At 36.9% G+C, this 19,123-nt stretch overlaps 2 protein-coding genes across 3 annotated transcripts; one reads left to right on the forward strand and one right to left on the reverse strand.

The window, feature by feature from the left end:
- Nucleotides 1-1,490: 1,490 nt before the first annotated feature.
- LOC116308308 (thioredoxin reductase 2, mitochondrial) lies at nt 1,491-18,706 on the reverse strand. 2 transcript variants are annotated; one of them, XM_031718698.2, is made up of 18 exons: nt 18,444-18,706; nt 18,207-18,269; nt 17,157-17,213; nt 16,978-17,072; nt 16,459-16,508; nt 15,864-15,938; nt 14,987-15,065; nt 13,620-13,682; nt 13,091-13,161; nt 12,889-12,908; nt 12,556-12,647; nt 6,539-6,713; nt 6,090-6,226; nt 5,573-5,668; nt 4,889-4,981; nt 4,138-4,209; nt 3,531-3,628; nt 1,491-3,178 (listed from the first exon to the last, which is right to left on the reverse strand). In XM_031718698.2, the coding sequence occupies exons 1-18, from the start codon at nt 18,553-18,555 to the stop codon at nt 3,049-3,051; spliced, it is 1,578 nt and encodes a 525-aa protein (XP_031574558.2). In that variant the 5' UTR covers nt 18,556-18,706; the 3' UTR covers nt 1,491-3,048. The 2 variants fall into 2 exon arrangements, with proteins under 2 accessions (XP_031574558.2, XP_031574557.1); XM_031718697.2 differs by lacking the exons at nt 1,491-3,178; nt 3,531-3,628; nt 4,138-4,209; ... (2 more) ...; nt 6,090-6,226; nt 6,539-6,713 and adding an exon at nt 7,350-11,663.
- Nucleotides 1,586-2,566, forward strand: LOC116308309 (histamine H2 receptor). The gene has a single exon (XM_031718700.2). It carries the CDS (start codon nt 1,586-1,588, stop codon nt 2,564-2,566), a length of 981 nt encoding a protein of 326 aa, XP_031574560.1.
- Nucleotides 18,707-19,123: the final 417 nt, after the last annotated feature.

Below are 19,123 nucleotides of genomic sequence, written 5' to 3' on the forward strand. Positions count from 1 at the left end.
AATAGGTAAGTTAAATATCTAAGCTATTCAAGAGTTATTTATATGTAATATAGTAGAAAATAAATATGTATGTTGAATTTAAATTTGGTCAGTAAGATGAAACAATCATTTTCTTGGTAATTCAGGCTACATTTCATGGATTTTATGGTGGCCAGTTTATCAAGCTAATTAAATTTTGAAAAATCTAGAGTTGACAAAATCAAGTGTTAAATCAAAGAAAAGAAGAAACGATTCATTATCTTTGACATTCAGGCTGCGTTCTACACCAGTTTCGCTTTCGATGTAAACCTATCTCAAAAAAAACGTCGGTCAGAGATCTGAAATGGGCGACTGTAGGTTCAACGTGGTGGAAATTATTGTACTTGTTGAACAAACCTGAGCCCTTTTCTCCAGGGGCGTAGCCCCCTCCCCCCCTCCCCATAGCATATTTTTAAATATTTTTTCCAAGTTCTGTAGCTACACATTTTGCGACTCTAAACGCTTAGTCATGCTTAGCCGGCAGCCTCCCTCGTGCACGCAAAACGTGATGGAAGCACGCTAATCAATGACCAAATTCTCTATTTGAGTGATTTTCGTCCAAATTCCCTGACAGAAACGTACTTTGGCTTCTTATTTTACTGTAATGAAGTTGAAAAGTTGAAGTAGGATTTTAAGCTTTGTCTCTTAGCAGGAACAATGCACTTGTACAGTTCAAATTAGTATGGAGATCATCGAACCTGTCGTTCAAACCCGACCCCTTTTTTTCGACGACGGAGCCATATCTTGTTTTAAAAACGATAGTATAGGGGTACGAAAAATAGATTTTCTAAATAATATTGCTAAGGAAAGCAATCTACGATAAGCATTTTTCTAGTAGTGGTATTAAGACGTAATAAGAGGAACCCTGTTTAAATGAAGACCACATTAGTCTACTTTCTAGTTAATTCGCTATAAAGTTAGAGATCAAATGTATAAAGTTTCCCCGATATAAGAGAAAACGTCCCGGATGGCTTACAATGAAACCTCGTGAGAATATGCAAGCGCATGTTCAACTGAGAACTATGCACCTTATTTTCATACTATTCTTGGCTTTGAAACACAGGATATCGGATCAGTCGTGAAGAAGAAACAAGCTAAACTTGGAAAATGCAAGGGGAATGAGAACGATCGAGTTCAGATGTTTAAAAACTCAAAGTACAAGATAAAACGTAAAGTAAGTACGTTGAAAGGAGAACTTTTGGAAGCCTGAATTCAAAAAGAAGTATGCTGTATTGACAGAGCGGTCTTTGTATGAATGGGAAACGATACCGAAGCCGTATTCTATATGTAACGTCCTACACCGTTGCCGTAACTACACCTCTTGATTGGATGAATTAATGGGAATCAATAATGAAAAGCCATTTCAATGTTGCATGCCGCATGTCCTTCCGTGTACGTGCTGTAATTCAGTGCCGTATGTTTCCCACTTATACGAAATCCGCTCTACTTTCCGCTCCAAAAAAAAACATTGCTTATCGGTAAACTATATAATTTTTAATCATTTCACATTTTAATTCCTTTTCAGAATTCTTGGCTGATTTGACTTTTCTTGTCGGCTTGGTTAGCCATGAACAATTCTACCTTTGAGCTTCCTACTTGGACCGTAGCACCAACTACTTCATCCCAAGACTATGGCACATGCATTGAGACTCTGCGTTCTGTACCCTTTCTAATCTTAGTCTCTCTAACTGCACTGTCTAGTATTCTAGCTGTTGTTGGCAATGCCTCTATACTCTGGGCAGTCCATAAAAACAAGTCCTTACGAAACGTCTCTAACAACCTTATAGTGTCATTGTGTTTATCCGATTTGATCACAGGGCTTCTGGTCAGCCCACTCTCTATTGCTATGGCAACGCTACTGCGGCATGAAGAAGAGCACGAACGTCTAGAGAGCTTTCTATTTTTCTTCCTTGGAGTCGTATTGATCAACACAACTCTGACCCTATCTACAGTCAGCGTTGACAGATATATTGCAATAGTCTTTCCTTTACGTTACAAAGAACTTGTCACGCAACGCAAGTCCGTCTGTATATTGATTGGCACGTGGACTTTTGCAGTTGTAACGCCATCTCCTCGTTTGGTTTTTCTTCAAGAGCATTTGGAACAAATCATATTTGGAAGTATCGTGATAGCGCTGAGTATTCCACTCGTCATCACAGTTTACTGTTACTTTAAGATCTTGAAAGTAGCTCAGAAACAAGCTGTTTGTCCAGTAACGAGTGGTCTCAACGTTGCTTATTACACACTTAAGAACAAGAAAACTACTATTACTATGGCGATGATACTAGGTCTGTTCACTGTGGTGTACACGCCTTTGTTTGGATTTGCTGCGCTTGCGCTGTCTGGCCACCAAGTGTGTCACGTGCACGAGGCAGGTGATTGGCTGTGGCCAACGTTCGTCGTTTGCGCAAGCGCAGCGCTAAACCCTCTTGTCTACGGGATAAGGAACATGATGATTAGAAACGCTCTCAAGAAAATATTTATAGATATTTTTAAAAGGGAGCAAGTAGATAAAAACAGAGCGCGCAACCTAGTAATGCATCGATAATTGGATTGAAATAAAAACCCGATAGCTGATGTTAAGTAGAAACAAAGAGGAGAGAAACGAGTAGTGAAGAGAGGAGAGCTAGGAGACGAGAGATATCGCGGTGTTCCTATACCATCGGCTCTACAGTGTGCTAGCATCTTAAGTTTCACTGATTTTATTAATTAATATCATAGATAACATTATTTTGAGATCAAAAGGAGTCAATATTAAAAAATAGTCGAAAAACGCCTTCGTGATCTATGTCTGGAGTTATAGAAACGGTTTTAAGGAAATACCTTATTTTGCTAAATACCTTCTACATCAGAAAGACCACACTGACAATGATCAGTTTAGCAGCCCTACGTCATACTGAAGATATCAATAATACTTATAATTAATTAATGATAATGACAACCATTCTCACCGCGCAGAAAACCCAGTATCTCTCTTCCTAGTTTGAAGAAGGATAGCCTGGGTCTAGAGCATGCGCAGTAAGAATGGGCTTAACCTCAGCATCCCGTGGCCATTGGGTCTTCACCAGATCGCTTGGTTATATGTATTTTGACGATTTCTTCAGCACATGTGGGATGTATACCTACAGTTGATAACAGTTGGTCGCCTGTCAACCCGCACCTGAAATCCCAAAACACAAAAAAACATTCATATTGCTTTCAATCTTGAGAGCGTCAAGGGGCTTATCTAATTGCATAGGCTTCTTCGCTTTTTGTAGGACCCCTTTTAATTTGAGTGTTTGTTTTCGGTTTTTTCTTTTTAAATCTTTTATGGCGGGCTTCCTGTGGTGTCCCAGTTTCTTTTCGTTTCTGGCGTTTATGGTGTATTTCTTGGCCGGGGTTCCTGTGGAACGCCGTTCTCACGCGCGGGCATCCTGTGTTGCCTCTGTCTCTTCGTGAGCCTTGCATACCGACTCTTCGTCGAAGTAACGACATAGAAAATATTTCATCACATATAATTAGACTTAACTCACCGCATAGCAGTAGAAAACCCCTGCATGACTTCACCGGCATTTGGACCAAGATAATGAAGCCCCAAGACCTTCTGTTCGCCTTCCCTGAGACAAACAGCCTGAAGCAAAAGTGAAATCATAGTCCTTACCGAGCTCTTTATTCAAAAGGTTTGTAATACTCTCATAAAGCAGCAGCACGCAAACTTCGTTGCGGAGTTAAGTAACGACCTAGTTCATTATTTAGTAAACTCTAACCCTGTTTGCCGACAGCAATACATTCAAATATTAGTGTTCTGAAGTCTAAATATAACTGCAATGAATTCTGCACACATTCTCAAGTCTACTCATGCAACACGAGATATGCTAATTACATAATGAGAGCATTCAAGCTCGTGACATATTTACAAGTCCATTTCTCGAAAAAAAAGTAAGGTGAAAATAAAAACCATTGATATAACCTTCTCAACGTGAAACAATATTTATATTATTTTAAAAAACTGAGTCTGTTGCGCGGAAAAAAGTAAAGAAAATTTTAGAACCACTTTTAATTTAGACCCGGAAGTCGATTTTTCACACAAATGGCGCAACACTTTAAATGCTATGCTTATCTCAAATGTAGTTTATTTACCTTAATGTATCCTACGTCTTCGCTGCGCTCGGCCACAGTAAACTCTAATGGTTTGTAGAACGCATGGTACACCTGTATAGAAAGATCATTAGAGAGGTCATTCATGCTAGTAACTAAAAACGAAGACCCCTCAGCTGAGAAGATAGATCTCTTCATCTTGAGGCGCGATTACGCGGAGCAATTATCTCTGCAATTTTAATTTCTCGCAACGACGTTGCGACACAAGTTGCATGGAGCATTGCAGCGTATAGCCTACAGCAAGACAAGTTGCAGCAATTGTTGCACCAAATAGAACTCGTTTCTATTTTTGGCAACGATTGCTTCGAACCTTGTTGCGAGACAAGTTGCAGAGAAAATTGCTTCGGTTTATCGCGCCTTTAGGCGTTAAGTTTTGCCATTTCAGACCACGTGTGTATCAATTCTTTGTTTAACTGTTGCGCACGAGAAGACACATGAATACTGAAGGATACAACTCAAATAAAGAATCTTATTCTCAAGGAAATGACACGTGATCTGAAATGGAGAAAAAATAACACCCAAGACGACGTCTATGTTATCCACCTAAGAGTGTAATCACATTTGTAATAGAATAGAAAGGTCAAATGAATACCTCCCTTTTTATTCTCGTACTCAGACCTTTCTCAGCTTTCTAAATTCGTTTTTTTGTAAGAAAGCTGGGAAAGTTTGTTGTGAAGGTGAAGCTGGAAAAGGTATGAGTCACGTGATCAGCGTCATGTGAAATGATTCTCACCTCAAGGTTGTCTTCTCCGTGTTCTTTGATAGCTTCTTCCTCCGAAAAACCAACCTTGCTGTACTCCAGTGGAGTAAACACTGTAGTTGCGACCTAATAACACAAACCAAGCACATCAATACCTGGACAGATCAATTTGATGGTTTACAGTAATTGGCCATTGCATACAAAAGGCATTATCGTAGTCCTAAAAATCCTCGGATTGGGTAGAAGAAAAGTGAAAAAATTTAAACTTGGTTACCTAGCAACGTAAAACCGGTTAGGAACTAGGGGATCTCCAATACTTAAACCACTATGTAGACGATGTTTCTCTTTTAAGAAAATTCTTACTGCGATTTTCAATATTCTGTGAACTCGGTAGTTACAAGCTGCACGCCTAAATTTGGTTTTTCGCTGCCGTCAATCAAAAATAATCAGTCGGTACCTTTTATGTTCTTGAATGGCAGCAATAACAAAACAATTTCACAATAAGCCGTTGAAATATCTGAGTTCACAATACATAGAAAACTGCAGTAAGAGGGAAAGTCCTTAGGGCCTCTCACTCAATACCAGCGCAATTTTCCTGAGGCTATAAAGCAAAGTGGGTATCCTTGAGACAGCGAAGGTAAAATGAACTTTTTAGCCACTTTACACTTTTTCCCAACTTAGAAAATGTTTGTCAAAAAAAAATTTTTTTTCCGTTACATTATGGTAGTCCATCGGTATCTGAGATCCACCAAACAATCTCCTTGCCAACAGTTTTCCTGCCATTATAGCAACGGGTGTTAATTCTAGACGGTCCTATAGAAAAAAGAATTACATGAATTACATATGGAACACTTTTAATGGCTCACCATCATGGAAAATATTCTAAAAACATAATTTCCGTTGAGTGGCTCTTCCGTCTTCCGTGATGTTCGCTCAACACACACAACCAACTCAAATGCTGATTCTTACGGGAGAAGAGGAACCAAAGAATCCGAAGTAAAACCAGCGACCCCAAGCTTGATCTACAGTGGTGAGAGACAGCGCCTTGGTAGCACATGCCACTAAGGGCCACCCAATGATGGTTTTCACGGCCCCATGTTCGATGAATTTAACAAAGATTCGTCATTAGTCTCGTCATTGTTATACCATCCAACATGGCCACCGCGTCTTTCTCTTGGGAATGATTAACCAGCAATACCCATACCAGTGGAATATTCTACTAAAGTAGTCTAACCTGCAGAACATCTCCTATTGCATAGATGTTTGGTACAGAGGTTTGTTCATCGTTCTTTCCTATCACGAATCTTGTTGCTGGATTAACTTCTACACCAGCTTTTTCAAGGCAAAGGTTAGATGTCAAGGGATCTCTTCCTGGAAATAACAAAAAGTCAACCCCTTTCATTTGAATTATCCAGATGATGTTGTGGAAGCAAGCAGTCAGAAAAACAGGCAGGCAGACTGGCATTCAGGCAACAAGCAAGCAGGCAAGGAGACAAGCAAGCAGGCAAACGGGCAAGCAGGCAGGTAAGCACACAAGCAAGTAGGCAAGGAGACAAACAGGCAAGGAGGCTAGGAGACAGGCAGGCAGGCAAACAGGAAGCAGGCATGTCAAGCAAACACAGCAAACTCTTCTCCAACACTTTTCAAAAAAGTTACAAGGGTCCTGGCAAGCCTTCAACTCACCAATAGCCACTAAAACAGTATCAAACTCTTCTTCATTCTCCTCTCCAGTTGAAACATTTTTCCAAGTAACATTAAGTTTCCCTTCGCTTGTCTTGTCCACTCGCACTGGTACACACTGTCTAATGAAACGAGTTCCATGTCTTCCCATGTATTCAACTACAAGTTCGGCCATTTGCTGAAAAAAAAAAGATCTTTGAAACACTTGTCTAGGTTTACTCTTCTTGAATGGTTAAAGCCATTAATCAATGGCTGAATGTGTTTCGGATCGGAAAAGAACAGCGTTGAGTTTAAAATTTTACAGAAGACGCCTGCCTACAATGTCACACTTGACAGTTCTGCAATAGAAGGACCATAGATGGTAGGATTGTATAATAGCCATGTATTTAGTACATCTTACATAATACAATAGTTACTAGAACTTTAGCATGCATGCTGTAAGCCTTCACTTCAATTTAGGGTGCTTCTCAATGGGCACGAACATGCACAAGACATCTTTCTTTCTTTTCCTCTTTCTCTTATGTTAGATCCGTCTTTAAATATTAGGGTGTTTTTGTTTAGCAAGATTTGCCAAGGAAAGTATACCATATGTACATATCTGGCAAGGACTTCCCACAGAGTACAAATTAAGGCGTCATTAACTACAACTTCCAGAATCTCTGCACACTCTCTCAAGAGGAAATAAAAATTCGAATAAGAAAGAAAATTCGCGGAGAATTTTGGTAGTGGTAGTTAAATGGCGCCATTATGCAACGACCTATAGATATTGCCTTTTAGATAAAGCTTTTAATTTCGAGACAGAGAGACAAACATATTATTTCATTTTCACGTTTTATTGCTAAATCTCTTTTTCAACAAAACCCATTAGGGCTAACTTTATAAGTACAATACAAAAGAAAGACTATAACTAACTACTCAAATGAAGTTAGGAAACTTGCAAAATACCAATATACCTTGTTTACCTAGTGCATAATGTGTTCTCATTCAAGACCATGTGTCATTCTCTTGAGAAGAGGATTCTTTGTTTGAATCGTATGATTCCATATTCTTGTCTTCTCATGCCCAACCGTTAAACAAAAATGATACTCTAGGAATGACAAATGGTCTGAAATGGGAAAACATTACGTCCAAGCTCATCGTTAACTCGAAGTTGAAACTTCAAGGTGACGATGTAATATGCATAATCATAAATTTGGACTAACTGTTTTAAAACATAATTTATATCATCATAACTACAAAAACTTTTATCGTCTGTACTCTAGAGAAGACTATACAAATCAACACGTTCTAACGATAACTCGTATTATATATTAATTATATAAAGTGACTAAACGAATGCGTCACTATCGATTGATTATTTCCACCATGTTGGTTAGAAAAGATATTCAAATAAAGATAGAAATAAAATACTTTTTTATACTGGAATACAAATTCAGTATGCATACAGCTGGGCGGATAAATCCTTATCCAGTGGATAAGTCAATGCTTTTATCCAATACATTTTTTCACTGGATAAGATTTATCCGTTGGATAGCGCTATCCAGGCTTCGTACAACCGGGCCCTGGTTTCCAATTTGGTCAACTACAATAGTAGTTAACTGATAAATACCTAAAATTAGTAGTTAACAGTTAACGTATATCCATTTTAGTTAATATTATCGCAAGTGCTCCGTAAAACTATTACAGTTTACTGACATTCGGCCACAACATTAGTAGTTACATGTAACTGACAATTGGGTACCCCCATTGGCACCCTCCTTTTGCTTCCAAAGAAGTTTTTCATCTTTTTATGACAAGTTACTGGTACTATCTTTGTCATATTTTTTTGCTACCCAACATGGTGGAAATTGATCTAACGAACTTCTAATTGAAATCTTTTTATCTATCTATTGTCATGATAATATTTGTTCACTACATCCCCTATTTTATTAGCACTACCACAGTACTCTGCAAATTTAATACACTAAGATTTCCGTTGTGAAGCAAATCTGTGTTTCAAAAGCAAAACATTGTAGTAGGCAAAATGACTAGCAAAAGAAAAGAAATTACCTACGTTAGAAGTAGAATGCTAAATAACACTTAACCTGTGAAACAATTCTAGCTATTTGGTGCTAAATAGCTCTTAACTAAACAATAGAAAAGAAAGGGTGTGCTTGCTCTCTATATCAACCCATTGGTAAGACTTTGCACAACATATCCATTTTCTGTCTTCTAAAATGTATGTAAGCCACTTTCTAAACAAATAAGAGACTGCTCCTTCAATACTCCATTTTACAGTTCCATTCAGTGACCACGAATAATAGTTCATAGCCGAGGCTGGGGTTACCATGATAAACTGTAGTTTTGCTATGCACGGAAGCTCCAGCCTCGGCTAGGAACTATTATTCGTGGTTACTGAACAGAACTGTAAAATGGAGTATTGGCTGTTTATATCAATGTTGGTCAAATATACTCCTTACTCTGTCCTATTTGAACCTGGCCAGTCCTTTATTAGCTTTAAATGTGGCAAGCACATGCTACATAGCACTCAGTTCACATATTATTTATCTACATTGCTATATATACGATTCCTATTTATTTTATACTGCCAAGCAAAACGTTCAAAGTTTGAACCTGAATTTTTTCATGACAGTTTAACTGAGCTATGAACACTGAGGTAAGCAAATGACTTTCTACATCAGATTTTTTTGTACTTTTTTAAAATTTTTGTAACACCGATGAGTTGCCATGCCAACCAAACACTACTTCAAAATTTAAAGTAAAGTCTGCAGCACAGATGTTAAAATCAGGGCAATTCTTTTAAAAACAAGGATATACTGCATTGTCAATAAAAGTATACAAAATTATTGGTGGCAAAAGCCATAACTCTTGGCACATTTATGCATGGTACAGAGCTTTGCACCATCACGTGCAGGCACCCATGATACAGCTTGGGCTGCCTGTGGTTAGATGGCAGAACAATAAAATCCCTTTGCTTTAGGGAATTTCATTCTTTCTCATGTAAAATGATTGTATTGTTCCTGCCATCTAACATGGGTGCAGTCACGTGATGATGGAAAGTTTCTATATTTATGTTTTATGTTGAGAGCTAGAGATACATGTATACCAAGTACACTTCTGTACTTAACTATATTAACTTCTACTCTCTACTATTATACACCTGAATACAACATGGTGTTTAATAGCGCAGCGCAACCATGACGTCATAAAAATGAAGACAATAGCGAAATTCGGACAAACAAACTTACAAGTTTACTTTCAGCAGATAATTTTCACAGCTGATCGCCGTTGATCTTAGTTTACATGGGTTATTATTGTAACTTTAAGTAAAAATAATAAAATCGGTTCGTATAATCCTCGTAGCGGTTAAACAGAATGCACATGTTTGTCCGAATCTTTTAGCTATTTTTAGAATCAGTGCGCTGCGCTATTAAGATTCCTTCTCATTCACTTAATGAGATTCAAACAAGGAATCCTATTCACTGATACAAAATATTTTCACATAATAGCACATTCTACATTTGTGCCACCTCATGTCTCAACAACCCTGAGGTTCACATCCCATCATAATTGGAGATATATTTTCTCCATTGTAATGCTCATAATAGCATTGTTGGGCATTCCTAGAAAGTCTTTATCTCAACTCCATCAATCCTATGATCAAAAGGGTTCTACATGTACCAATTACTTATAGAACATTGTTGTAGACTTAAAAAGACTGATAAGATATACACCATTATAAACTAGTGGTCAATTAATACCTTCTATAATTATAAGAGCTATAATAGTTAGACCCACCGTATCCATATGGACGTTCATATCTTGTATTTTGACAGTTACTACACTCTCGTTCATCATGGAAGTACCATGAGGGAACTTCCTTCTCTCTCCATCCTCTATCCCTTGCCGCGCAAGCCAGACACATCCTCTTCCCAGTATTATATGTCCCAAGTAGATGAAGACATATTCTATTGCACTGTCTGCAACGATGGTGCAGGATGGCTCTTCCTCCAGTAATGTGCCCTCTGATAGTTGGATCAAGGTATTTATAACACCACTCAACACCATTGATGTCACCATTCTCATCCTTCTTGCCTCCCTTCATTAGGTGATGGTGTTCAGTGCGAAGCAGATCCTTGATCTCTCCTTTAAGGGCAGAAGAGGTAATGGGCCTTTCTTTTTTTGAACTACTCTTAGACGTCTCACTGGAACTTCTTTCTCCTTCTCGCCTATCCGGTTTCTTGTCTAGTTTATCCCGTAAATCCTCAGCTTTATGCTCTTTCTTAGGAATTTTAAAACGGGGTGTATCTGAAGTTTTCCTTTCTTTTTCTGAAGATGAACTTGGAGAATGACTTCGTTTTCGCGAGCTTGATGAACTATGAGAACTTTCTTTCTTAGAATAACGATATTCGTCGCTTCTCTCGCGTTGTTTCTCTCTCCTTTCATCATCTTTTATTTCAGCTGTCTCAGATGTCTTCCTCATCTTTTCCGGTAAATCATGAGATGATTTTTCAGAATAACTTCGTTTTAGTGAGCTAACTCCACTGGAAATTTGGCTCCTACTTTCGTGCTCTTCCTCGCTTCCCTTACGATGTTTTCTTCTCTTCTCATCACCTTTTACTCCTGACTCTGAAGTTGACTCAGACGTCTTCCTCTTCTTTTCCTGTGAACGTGGAGGTGATCTTTCAGGACGACTTCGTTTTTCTACAATTGAGCTCCCTTTACTAACATGACTACTACCTTTGGACTCATCGTCCTTTCCTTTACGATGCTTTTCAACGTCGGATGGACTCAAACTCGTGTTTTCTGCTGAATTTCCAGAATTTTGCACATCTTGATTTCTTGGAACTGAGCTTCCTCCATCGGAATGGACACTTTCTCTTCTCTCTTCCCCGAGACTCTCACGACTCCCTTCTAACATCTCTTGATATTTTTGATCCCCTTCACGGTCGTTTTCTCTGCGATCGGTACTCATACTCACAGTAGAAGTACAAATACTACAACAATTCGAAAAACGAGGAAGAAGAAACCAACCAAGCTTGCTGGTGTTTGTAGTGTTCAGTCCCCTGCTCGGCTGACCAAAGCAAAGGAAACCCGAAACCAAGAAAACGGAATTTCTTCTATAATTCTAGAGATTGGAAAACGAAAAAGCGAAATAAAGATGCGAAAAAAAGATGTGGGAGAAATATGTCTTACAAGCCGTTGGGATTCCTGTGTTTGCAATACTTTGTATTTTCGTTAATTTGCAAAAAATAGAGAGAAAGAAAAAAGAGACAAATAACAAAGAAAATGAAAAAAGACAAAAGAACTTCTAGAAAATCTTAGTAATTCTAAAGCCATGCATTATTTGCAGACTGAATTTTGTAGACAGTATTTTGCAGATTGGTTTCACATTCCTATTTCTTTTTTAAAGTAAAATTGACCTGCCTATTGCTATGTGCTTATAGAGACAACAGTTGCGACAGGGAAATTAGGCAATACACTGCTGTCAATCAGAGTATGTAAACGTACTGAACAATTTTTTTTAAATTGAAGGCAGTGAATCGCCTGATTTCCCTGTCCTGACTGTTGTCTCGGTCAGTGCATAGCAATGAAAATAGTGGTTAAAAGTTTTGCAGTAAAGCTGCAGGGGTGTGTCCAGTCCGGGGTAACTTTGACCCACCTTCCCATTGCTAACTCACTATCAATCACACGACTTTTTGGAGTTGACTGGGGGGCAAAGAAGCAGTTGAGTGAGGGGCAAATAGTGGATGTTTAAGTCAAAACATGTCAAAATGAGTCCTCAAACTATTGTATTTGACTATTTCTACGACATGAAACTAGAAAACCAGAGATCAAACGTCTACTGATAGCAACCTATAGGCAGTTCAAATATTTTTAGTGAGAGGTACAGTAGAGGTGCTTTTTTTGAGGTTATTGGGAGTGACAAACCCTGATGGGAAATCCTGGATGTACAGCCCTGAAGAAAGTTAACATAAAAATGAGCTACAAATAAGAAAAGGAATGGCTGGCTTTGTTACCTGATCAAATCCTCTTAAGGGTATAGATCTCATCATGACTGATGAATCATACCCCAGTCCAGCAAGGAAACCTGCACACTCTAAAGCCACATCTGAACACAGTCAAGGACCTACTGTACCAGCATCTCACATTACTGGGCTAAGCTTCCTTCAACAAGGTCATATGGCCATGATAGCTAGAACGATATTCTGCATTTTTTGTTACTGAATTAAGACAGTGCTGTACTCTGGATGGCAAAAATACATGCTTCATAGCATTAGTCTCTAATTAGAGACAGTTTAAATGAATTTTTTATTGCTCAAGTCTATAGCTTTATATCTACTCAAGGATACAAGAAGCTCCAATTACTAGCCTGAAAATATAAAACAAAATTCAGGGGTAAAATCAAAAATGTATTGTTTAAATGTAATTCTTGAACAGTGAGAAAGAAAATAATTATATAGTTTTAAATTATATTTTTTGCATCCTATTAGATGATTTCAAACATATTGTTAAAAAGTTTGAATTCATATTAATATATTTTCAATTCCTTACGTTTTTCCAGGTTCTTTTTTTAAAGAGAACAAGTCATCACTTGAAATGAAATGTTCCAGAGCTCCAGGGACCTAAGGAAGTAAGTGTATATAAAAAATGTCATAATAAGGAATGGATTGCTGAATGAATTGATGGATAGATAGATGAAGGAAGGAAGGAATGAATGAATGAATGAATGAACAGATCAAAACATTGCTTAAAACATTAGCTGTACTTTGGATAATATCCAGCCAGAACTAGGACTTGTCTGGTCAAATCTTTGTCTTGCCGATCACCTTGGCCAGTAATGTTTAGCCAGAAATGAGGTATGACTAAGCTAAACTAATTTGGCCTATGATCATGACCAGCAACAGATTGGCCATTATAACAAGCCTTGCAGATGGATAAGTGCATGGTTGGTTGAAAGGTATAATATGGGTTTTTGGGATAATGAATGATTATAAAAGGAATGGAAGATGGATGGAATGGGATAGATGGACAAGAAAAAAGGGAAAAGGGAAAATGAAATCTTGCAGAAAAATTCACATACATCTGATGGAAATCTTGGTCGTCCTCCAACAGCAATGACAATGTTTTCTGCTGTCACAATTTCCTGAAGTATGCAAAAAAAATGTTTACTTTTTTCCTGATAAATAAACAATACTGTATGCTGATATTGGCTGGGTTACACGGTTTTATTAAGTAGAGAACAGAGATATCCTTGCACAAAATTTTCAAAGAAATATAAAACGTGCATTTATGTCTCTATCTGAAAATGACCACAAAGTCTTGAGATATGCCGCAAATTTGGTAGGCATTGTTGATCATTTTCCCAATTTTTGTACTGTGATATGAACAGTTTTAGGCTGAGAGTTGTTAGAGATAAGCAAGCTTAGGAACAATTGACAAGTCACTGTTTCTTTAGCCTTTCGAGTCCTCTACTGCTCCCAGAGTGTTTACATGTGAATCACAGTACAGAGACACAATCAACCATTGTTAAATATTTTTGAAGGACATTGCACAAGTGTGTCCTCCAATATAAACAGGGTGTAACTTCAGCTTAGAGCAAACTCAGAGACTTTTCCATACTGATTAAATTTATTAACCTAAACGTGAAACTAACAGAGAAAATACAAGTTAACAGCAATTCGAAAAGGCAAAAGAAAACAGAAAATAGATATATTAAATTTATATGTTGCTTACCAACTGTCCCGGCTCTAAGAGAGTTAAGAAATATTACAGCTTATCGCAAAATCCAACGCAATACTAACTTGCAACGGTTTCTTCGCAATCATTACTTCGCAATAGTTACTTCGCAATAGTTTCTTCGCAATCGAAAGTTAACTTATAACCAGAGAAAAATTTGCATAAGTACAAAAAACATGAGCCCGGGGAAAACTAAACAAAGGAAAATATGAAACGAACAAAGCCAATGATAACAAAAAAATACATGCACTGAACAATAAAATAAACGGAGCGGAAATCATAAAATAAAATACTTCGGTTGCACTTATATCTCAAAATATTTTATCAAGCCAATCAGTGCAGACAATATATTTCAAATATTATATAACAATTTAATACATAAAAGCTATTTGCACTCTCTATACTGTGACATCAACACTGTAAGCTGTAGAAGAGTCAAAATGCAAATTAAGAAAAGCTTGTCCTCTACTGCTCCACATCTCCACAGCATATTAGACACAATAGACACATTTCTTATCATATAAAGTTTGAAATGGCTGTTATTAAAAATTAGCCTTCAATGAGATATTCTTTTGAATCCTACAAGTGGGGCTATCGGGTAGATACACTATTTGTTTTTCATTTGCATCTTGTTTGCATGCATCCATAATATTTACTATTGGTCAACCCTCTCAAGTCATTATATCTATACAACAGTAATTAGCTTACTACCTCTTTTCCAGATTTGCTGACTGCCTTTATTGTATGTGAATCCAGTAGTGAACCCAAGGCAGGTAAATATTTAATTTTTCTAAAACAAATCATTATAAAACATGGACTTCAAAAAATATTACCAAAGAAGGATAAGCGCTATAAATTATTTGTTTTGTCAAGAAAATAAACTTAGTTAATACAATAACAAAAAAATCAAAATAAGACAAGGATGCTTGTATATTGATAAGTGCCATAAATTATATACTAGAAGATTATAAACAAAAGCAGTAACTTAATAAAAGGGGTTTCATTGACTATATCACTATGTGGTTTGTCACAGCAATACATTCTGGAACAACAAACCATTATGTCTTTTGTTTAGTATAACTTAATTGAGTTAGCACTCCCAGGTTACGTTGCTGTGACAGACTTGCAAATATAGTCTATGGTAGATATGTTGAAGGGCAATGCAATGCGTCCATCCATCCATTTCCCTCATCAATTCATCCAACCAATCATTCCTCCATCCATTCATCCATTCACTCATCAATTCATCCATCCAATCATTCCTCCATCCATTTATCCATTCACTCATCAATTCATCCATCCAATCATTCCTCCATCCATTTATCCATTCACTCATCAATTCATCCATCCAATCATTCCTCCAACCATTCATCCATTCACTCATCAATTCATCCATCCAATCATTCCTCCATCCATTCATCCATTCACTCATCAATTCATCCAACCAATCGTTCCTCCATCCATTCATTCACACATCCATTAATTCTTTCATTCATTAATCTATCCATAAGATACATTCACATACTGTATTAGTAATAAATACATTACAAATTACATACATACTGTATAGTAATTACATGACACTTACTTATCATTAAGTTTAACTCTATGTCCCCAATTTAAAGACTTCACATGGTTTTGCACTCCTGTCACCAGAGTTTCCCTAAACACAAATAATTTATAACTTCAAATTAGCTATTGCTAACTAAGTACTGATTGACACACTATAACCAGTACCATTTAAAGGAAGTAAAACAATCACAATGAAAAGTGAAAATGAAGAGTCAAACTTGAACTACTGTATAATGTAATCAGGAGCAACAACTAATATTATTATGCCTCTAGTAGATTTCTGAGAAAAAATTAGATGTTATAAGCAATCTTGGGAATGAGAGATTGTGATAGCCTGAGGTAAATGTGATACTGATTTTGCTCTCTTCTGGTTGGCTAAAGTTTTTGATCTTAAATTTGTTCATGTGGTCCTGGTCAGTGTTTTCACACCATAACTAGTAGTATCTTAAGTGTCATGACTGGTGTTACTATCAGCTAATGCAGTACAAATAACAGTGAAAATTAATGGTAAAGCTATAGCCATTGTAATGGTTACATACAGTAAGATCATTTTTGAACACAGGATATTGAACACTGGAATTATTCTTATGAAGCTGGTTCCCAGGACTCACCAGTTGAAATTAATGTTGTCAGGTGTTTCCCATCCATACTTTTTAGCATCCTTCAAGAACATGATAATGTTTAGAAATTAAATTCTTTAATTTATCCACAAGTGAACAAAGATATAAAAAAAATAAGTAATATATACAGTATGAGTGGCCTTGTTGTATCAGATATACAACCACGAGGTGTAGCCGAGTGATTGTATATCTGATACAACACTGACACGAATACTGTATATGACTTTATCAAATGTCTAGGTTAGTTCCTTTGTGTTTCACTAAAATTTTCAAAATTAAAGTGAATTTGGCCAAGAAAATCCAACTTAAAGTTTATGCAAATAAACACAGTTTTGTATCAGATTTACAACACTCTTCACGGTCATGATATCTGTCGTGTTTTCTCCATGAATTATTAATTAGTTTGATAAATGAAAAATACAAACATACAAAAAGGAAAACACTACAGACAAGTTTCTTAAAATTTACTAAAATAATTTCAACAATTTTGAAAAAAGATTAAAGACTCACTCTGATTGCTTCCCTTAGCAGAGATGCATGATGCATGAGCTTTTTGGGGATGCAGCCAACATTGACACAAGTTCCTCCAAGACCCCAAGTGGTTCCTATGAATGAAATGATGTGAGTCATCAAAAACATGGCATTAATTTCAAATAGGGATATGAATAATCAAAACAAATGGTACTTACCTTGTGGGGAAGGAGTCACATAATCAAGAACTGCTACCTTCTTCCCAAAACTTGCAGCTTAAAAAAAACAAAACAAAATAGGTAAGATCTCACAAATATACAGCATATACAGTCTCATGAGATGGGTGGTTCCAGAAAATATCCATACCCAACAATGAAGAAAATCAAAAATTCCCAGGGGATATGGGGTCAGAGGAAAAAGAAAATTATAAGGTTTGTATGATAGCAGATTGGAAATATCAAAGGGGTGAGGGGAACTTTTTTAAAATTTCCTCCATGGTATGGTATGGAATTTTTTTTGAAACCACACAATTATCTATTAACACAGTTAAAAACTATAGTCTGGTACTGCATGACATCCATGTGGTGCAGAATTTAAAAGTAACATCAAAAATGTCTTGTTCCTTTGCTTCATTAGGTTTAATATTATATATCTACATGCATTTATGCATATGTATATGTATGTCTACCAAGAGGTTCCATGCATATCAGCATAAATCTGGTTTCACCAAATAAGGCACAAACTGTACCTATTAGTAAATGTTTGTGCTATTCAATGTGCAACCATGTGCATCAATTAGTATAAAAGTAGGCAGAACACATGCATAGTTGCAAAATAAGAGGTGAAGTCAATTGTCGCACGAGTAGTCGTACCAATATCAGGATGGTAATGTCATTGACTTATTTTAAATGAACGAAAAGTTTGAAAAGTTTGAAAAATTACGTAGCCATCTGCTCCCTCTACTGTGGACTTGTATTTTCCCTATTATTCTATTGTGGAGCATTGTTCGTAGTTTGAATGTATTACAACTATAGAAGAAAAAAAAAGAAAAGAAAAAAAACTGCAAATAGATTAAATGCAAATGGCACAGGAATCATGTACATGAAGGCAATATGCAATCATTTTCATGAGCACTAAAAAAATAAATAATGAAGGACAAGGCTGTCATGTTAGGTGATATATACTGTAACGTAAAAATTCAAGTGAAATTCTGTTAAAATCAACCAATATGGCGGCTATCAAGATCGGCTTTCAGCTATAACTCTTACCTTCTTTGGAGCAAGCAAGTCCTCCAGAGCCTCCTCCTATCACCACCAAATCATAATCATATCCTAGAAAGATTAGCAGATTTGATGCTCTTACTGTATCTCAGCTCAACAAAAAAAAACCTTCCGAAATCCGACAGATTCTACATGATATATTTCTAATCTATTGGTACAATGTTGTCTTTTCCTTCTTTCTTACATTATATAGGGTTGAAGGTAAAATAAAACATTTTATCTCACCTCGAAGGCTACTCAAAGACCTAAGAATTGAACGACTTTCACCACTGGGTCGGATCGACGTGAGATGGTTTGAGAAAACCTCCACTCGTCTAAGGTATTTCAAAGAGTTCATGGATGAAAGTATAAGCAATAGTGCTTACTCCTGTCTCACCTATATTCAAAAACACTAAGATTTATATATTTTTGAAAGATCAGAGCTCTTTTTCAGCTTTCATTTCTTTAATAATGAATTCGTAGAATAGCTTCCTCCGTCCGCCATCTTTGTTTGCGGTCTCTGGTCTCAATCAAATGCGGGCGCATACAACAGGAAGCCCAAAGTGTAAACATGAGGTCTTTTGAAAGTTGATGGCGTTTTTGAGAAATTTGCACTTATTACCTAAAAGTTTTGAAATGATAATATTAAAAAAAAACATTTAAGTAACCTTAAGCTTGGGCAAGTACTTAGATCAACCAACAGCAGTTTCATTGTTATTTACATCTCGAGGGATTTTGATTGGTCATGTGGTCAGTGTGCTATAACAGTAATCAGAGGCGGAGCAGACTTTTTTTCACGAAGGGGTGCACGAATACTGAAATGAATCACGTTATTTATAATACAGCGCTTCTCAATCAAATGCGCGAAATCGTACAATTTGCTGTCGCCACGAAATGGATTTAGCTAATGAGGAATGCTTTGTTAT

The sequence above is a fragment of the Actinia tenebrosa genome, unplaced genomic scaffold (genome assembly GCF_029948245.1).
Source record: "Actinia tenebrosa isolate PJP-AT-01 unplaced genomic scaffold, QUT_ActTen_1.0 PGA_scaffold0__85_contigs__length_37466705, whole genome shotgun sequence".
Classification (NCBI taxonomy): domain Eukaryota; kingdom Metazoa; phylum Cnidaria; class Anthozoa; order Actiniaria; family Actiniidae; genus Actinia; species Actinia tenebrosa.

Coding starts and splice junctions, on each gene's coding strand:
- LOC116308308 (XM_031718697.2), bottom strand. CDS start 18,555: ATGAACTCTTTGAAATACCTTAGACGAGTGGAGGTTTTCTCAAACCAT. Junction 15,939..16,458: donor GACAACATTAATTTCAACTG/GTGAGTCCTGGG, acceptor ATTTGTGTTTAG/GGAAACTCTGGTGACAGGAG. Junction 11,664..12,555: donor CCTTAAGAGGATTTGATCAG/GTAACAAAGCCA, acceptor TCCAATCTCTAG/AATTATAGAAGAAATTCCGT.
- LOC116308309 (XM_031718700.2), top strand. CDS start 1,586: ATGAACAATTCTACCTTTGAGCTTCCTACTTGGACCGTAGCACCAACT.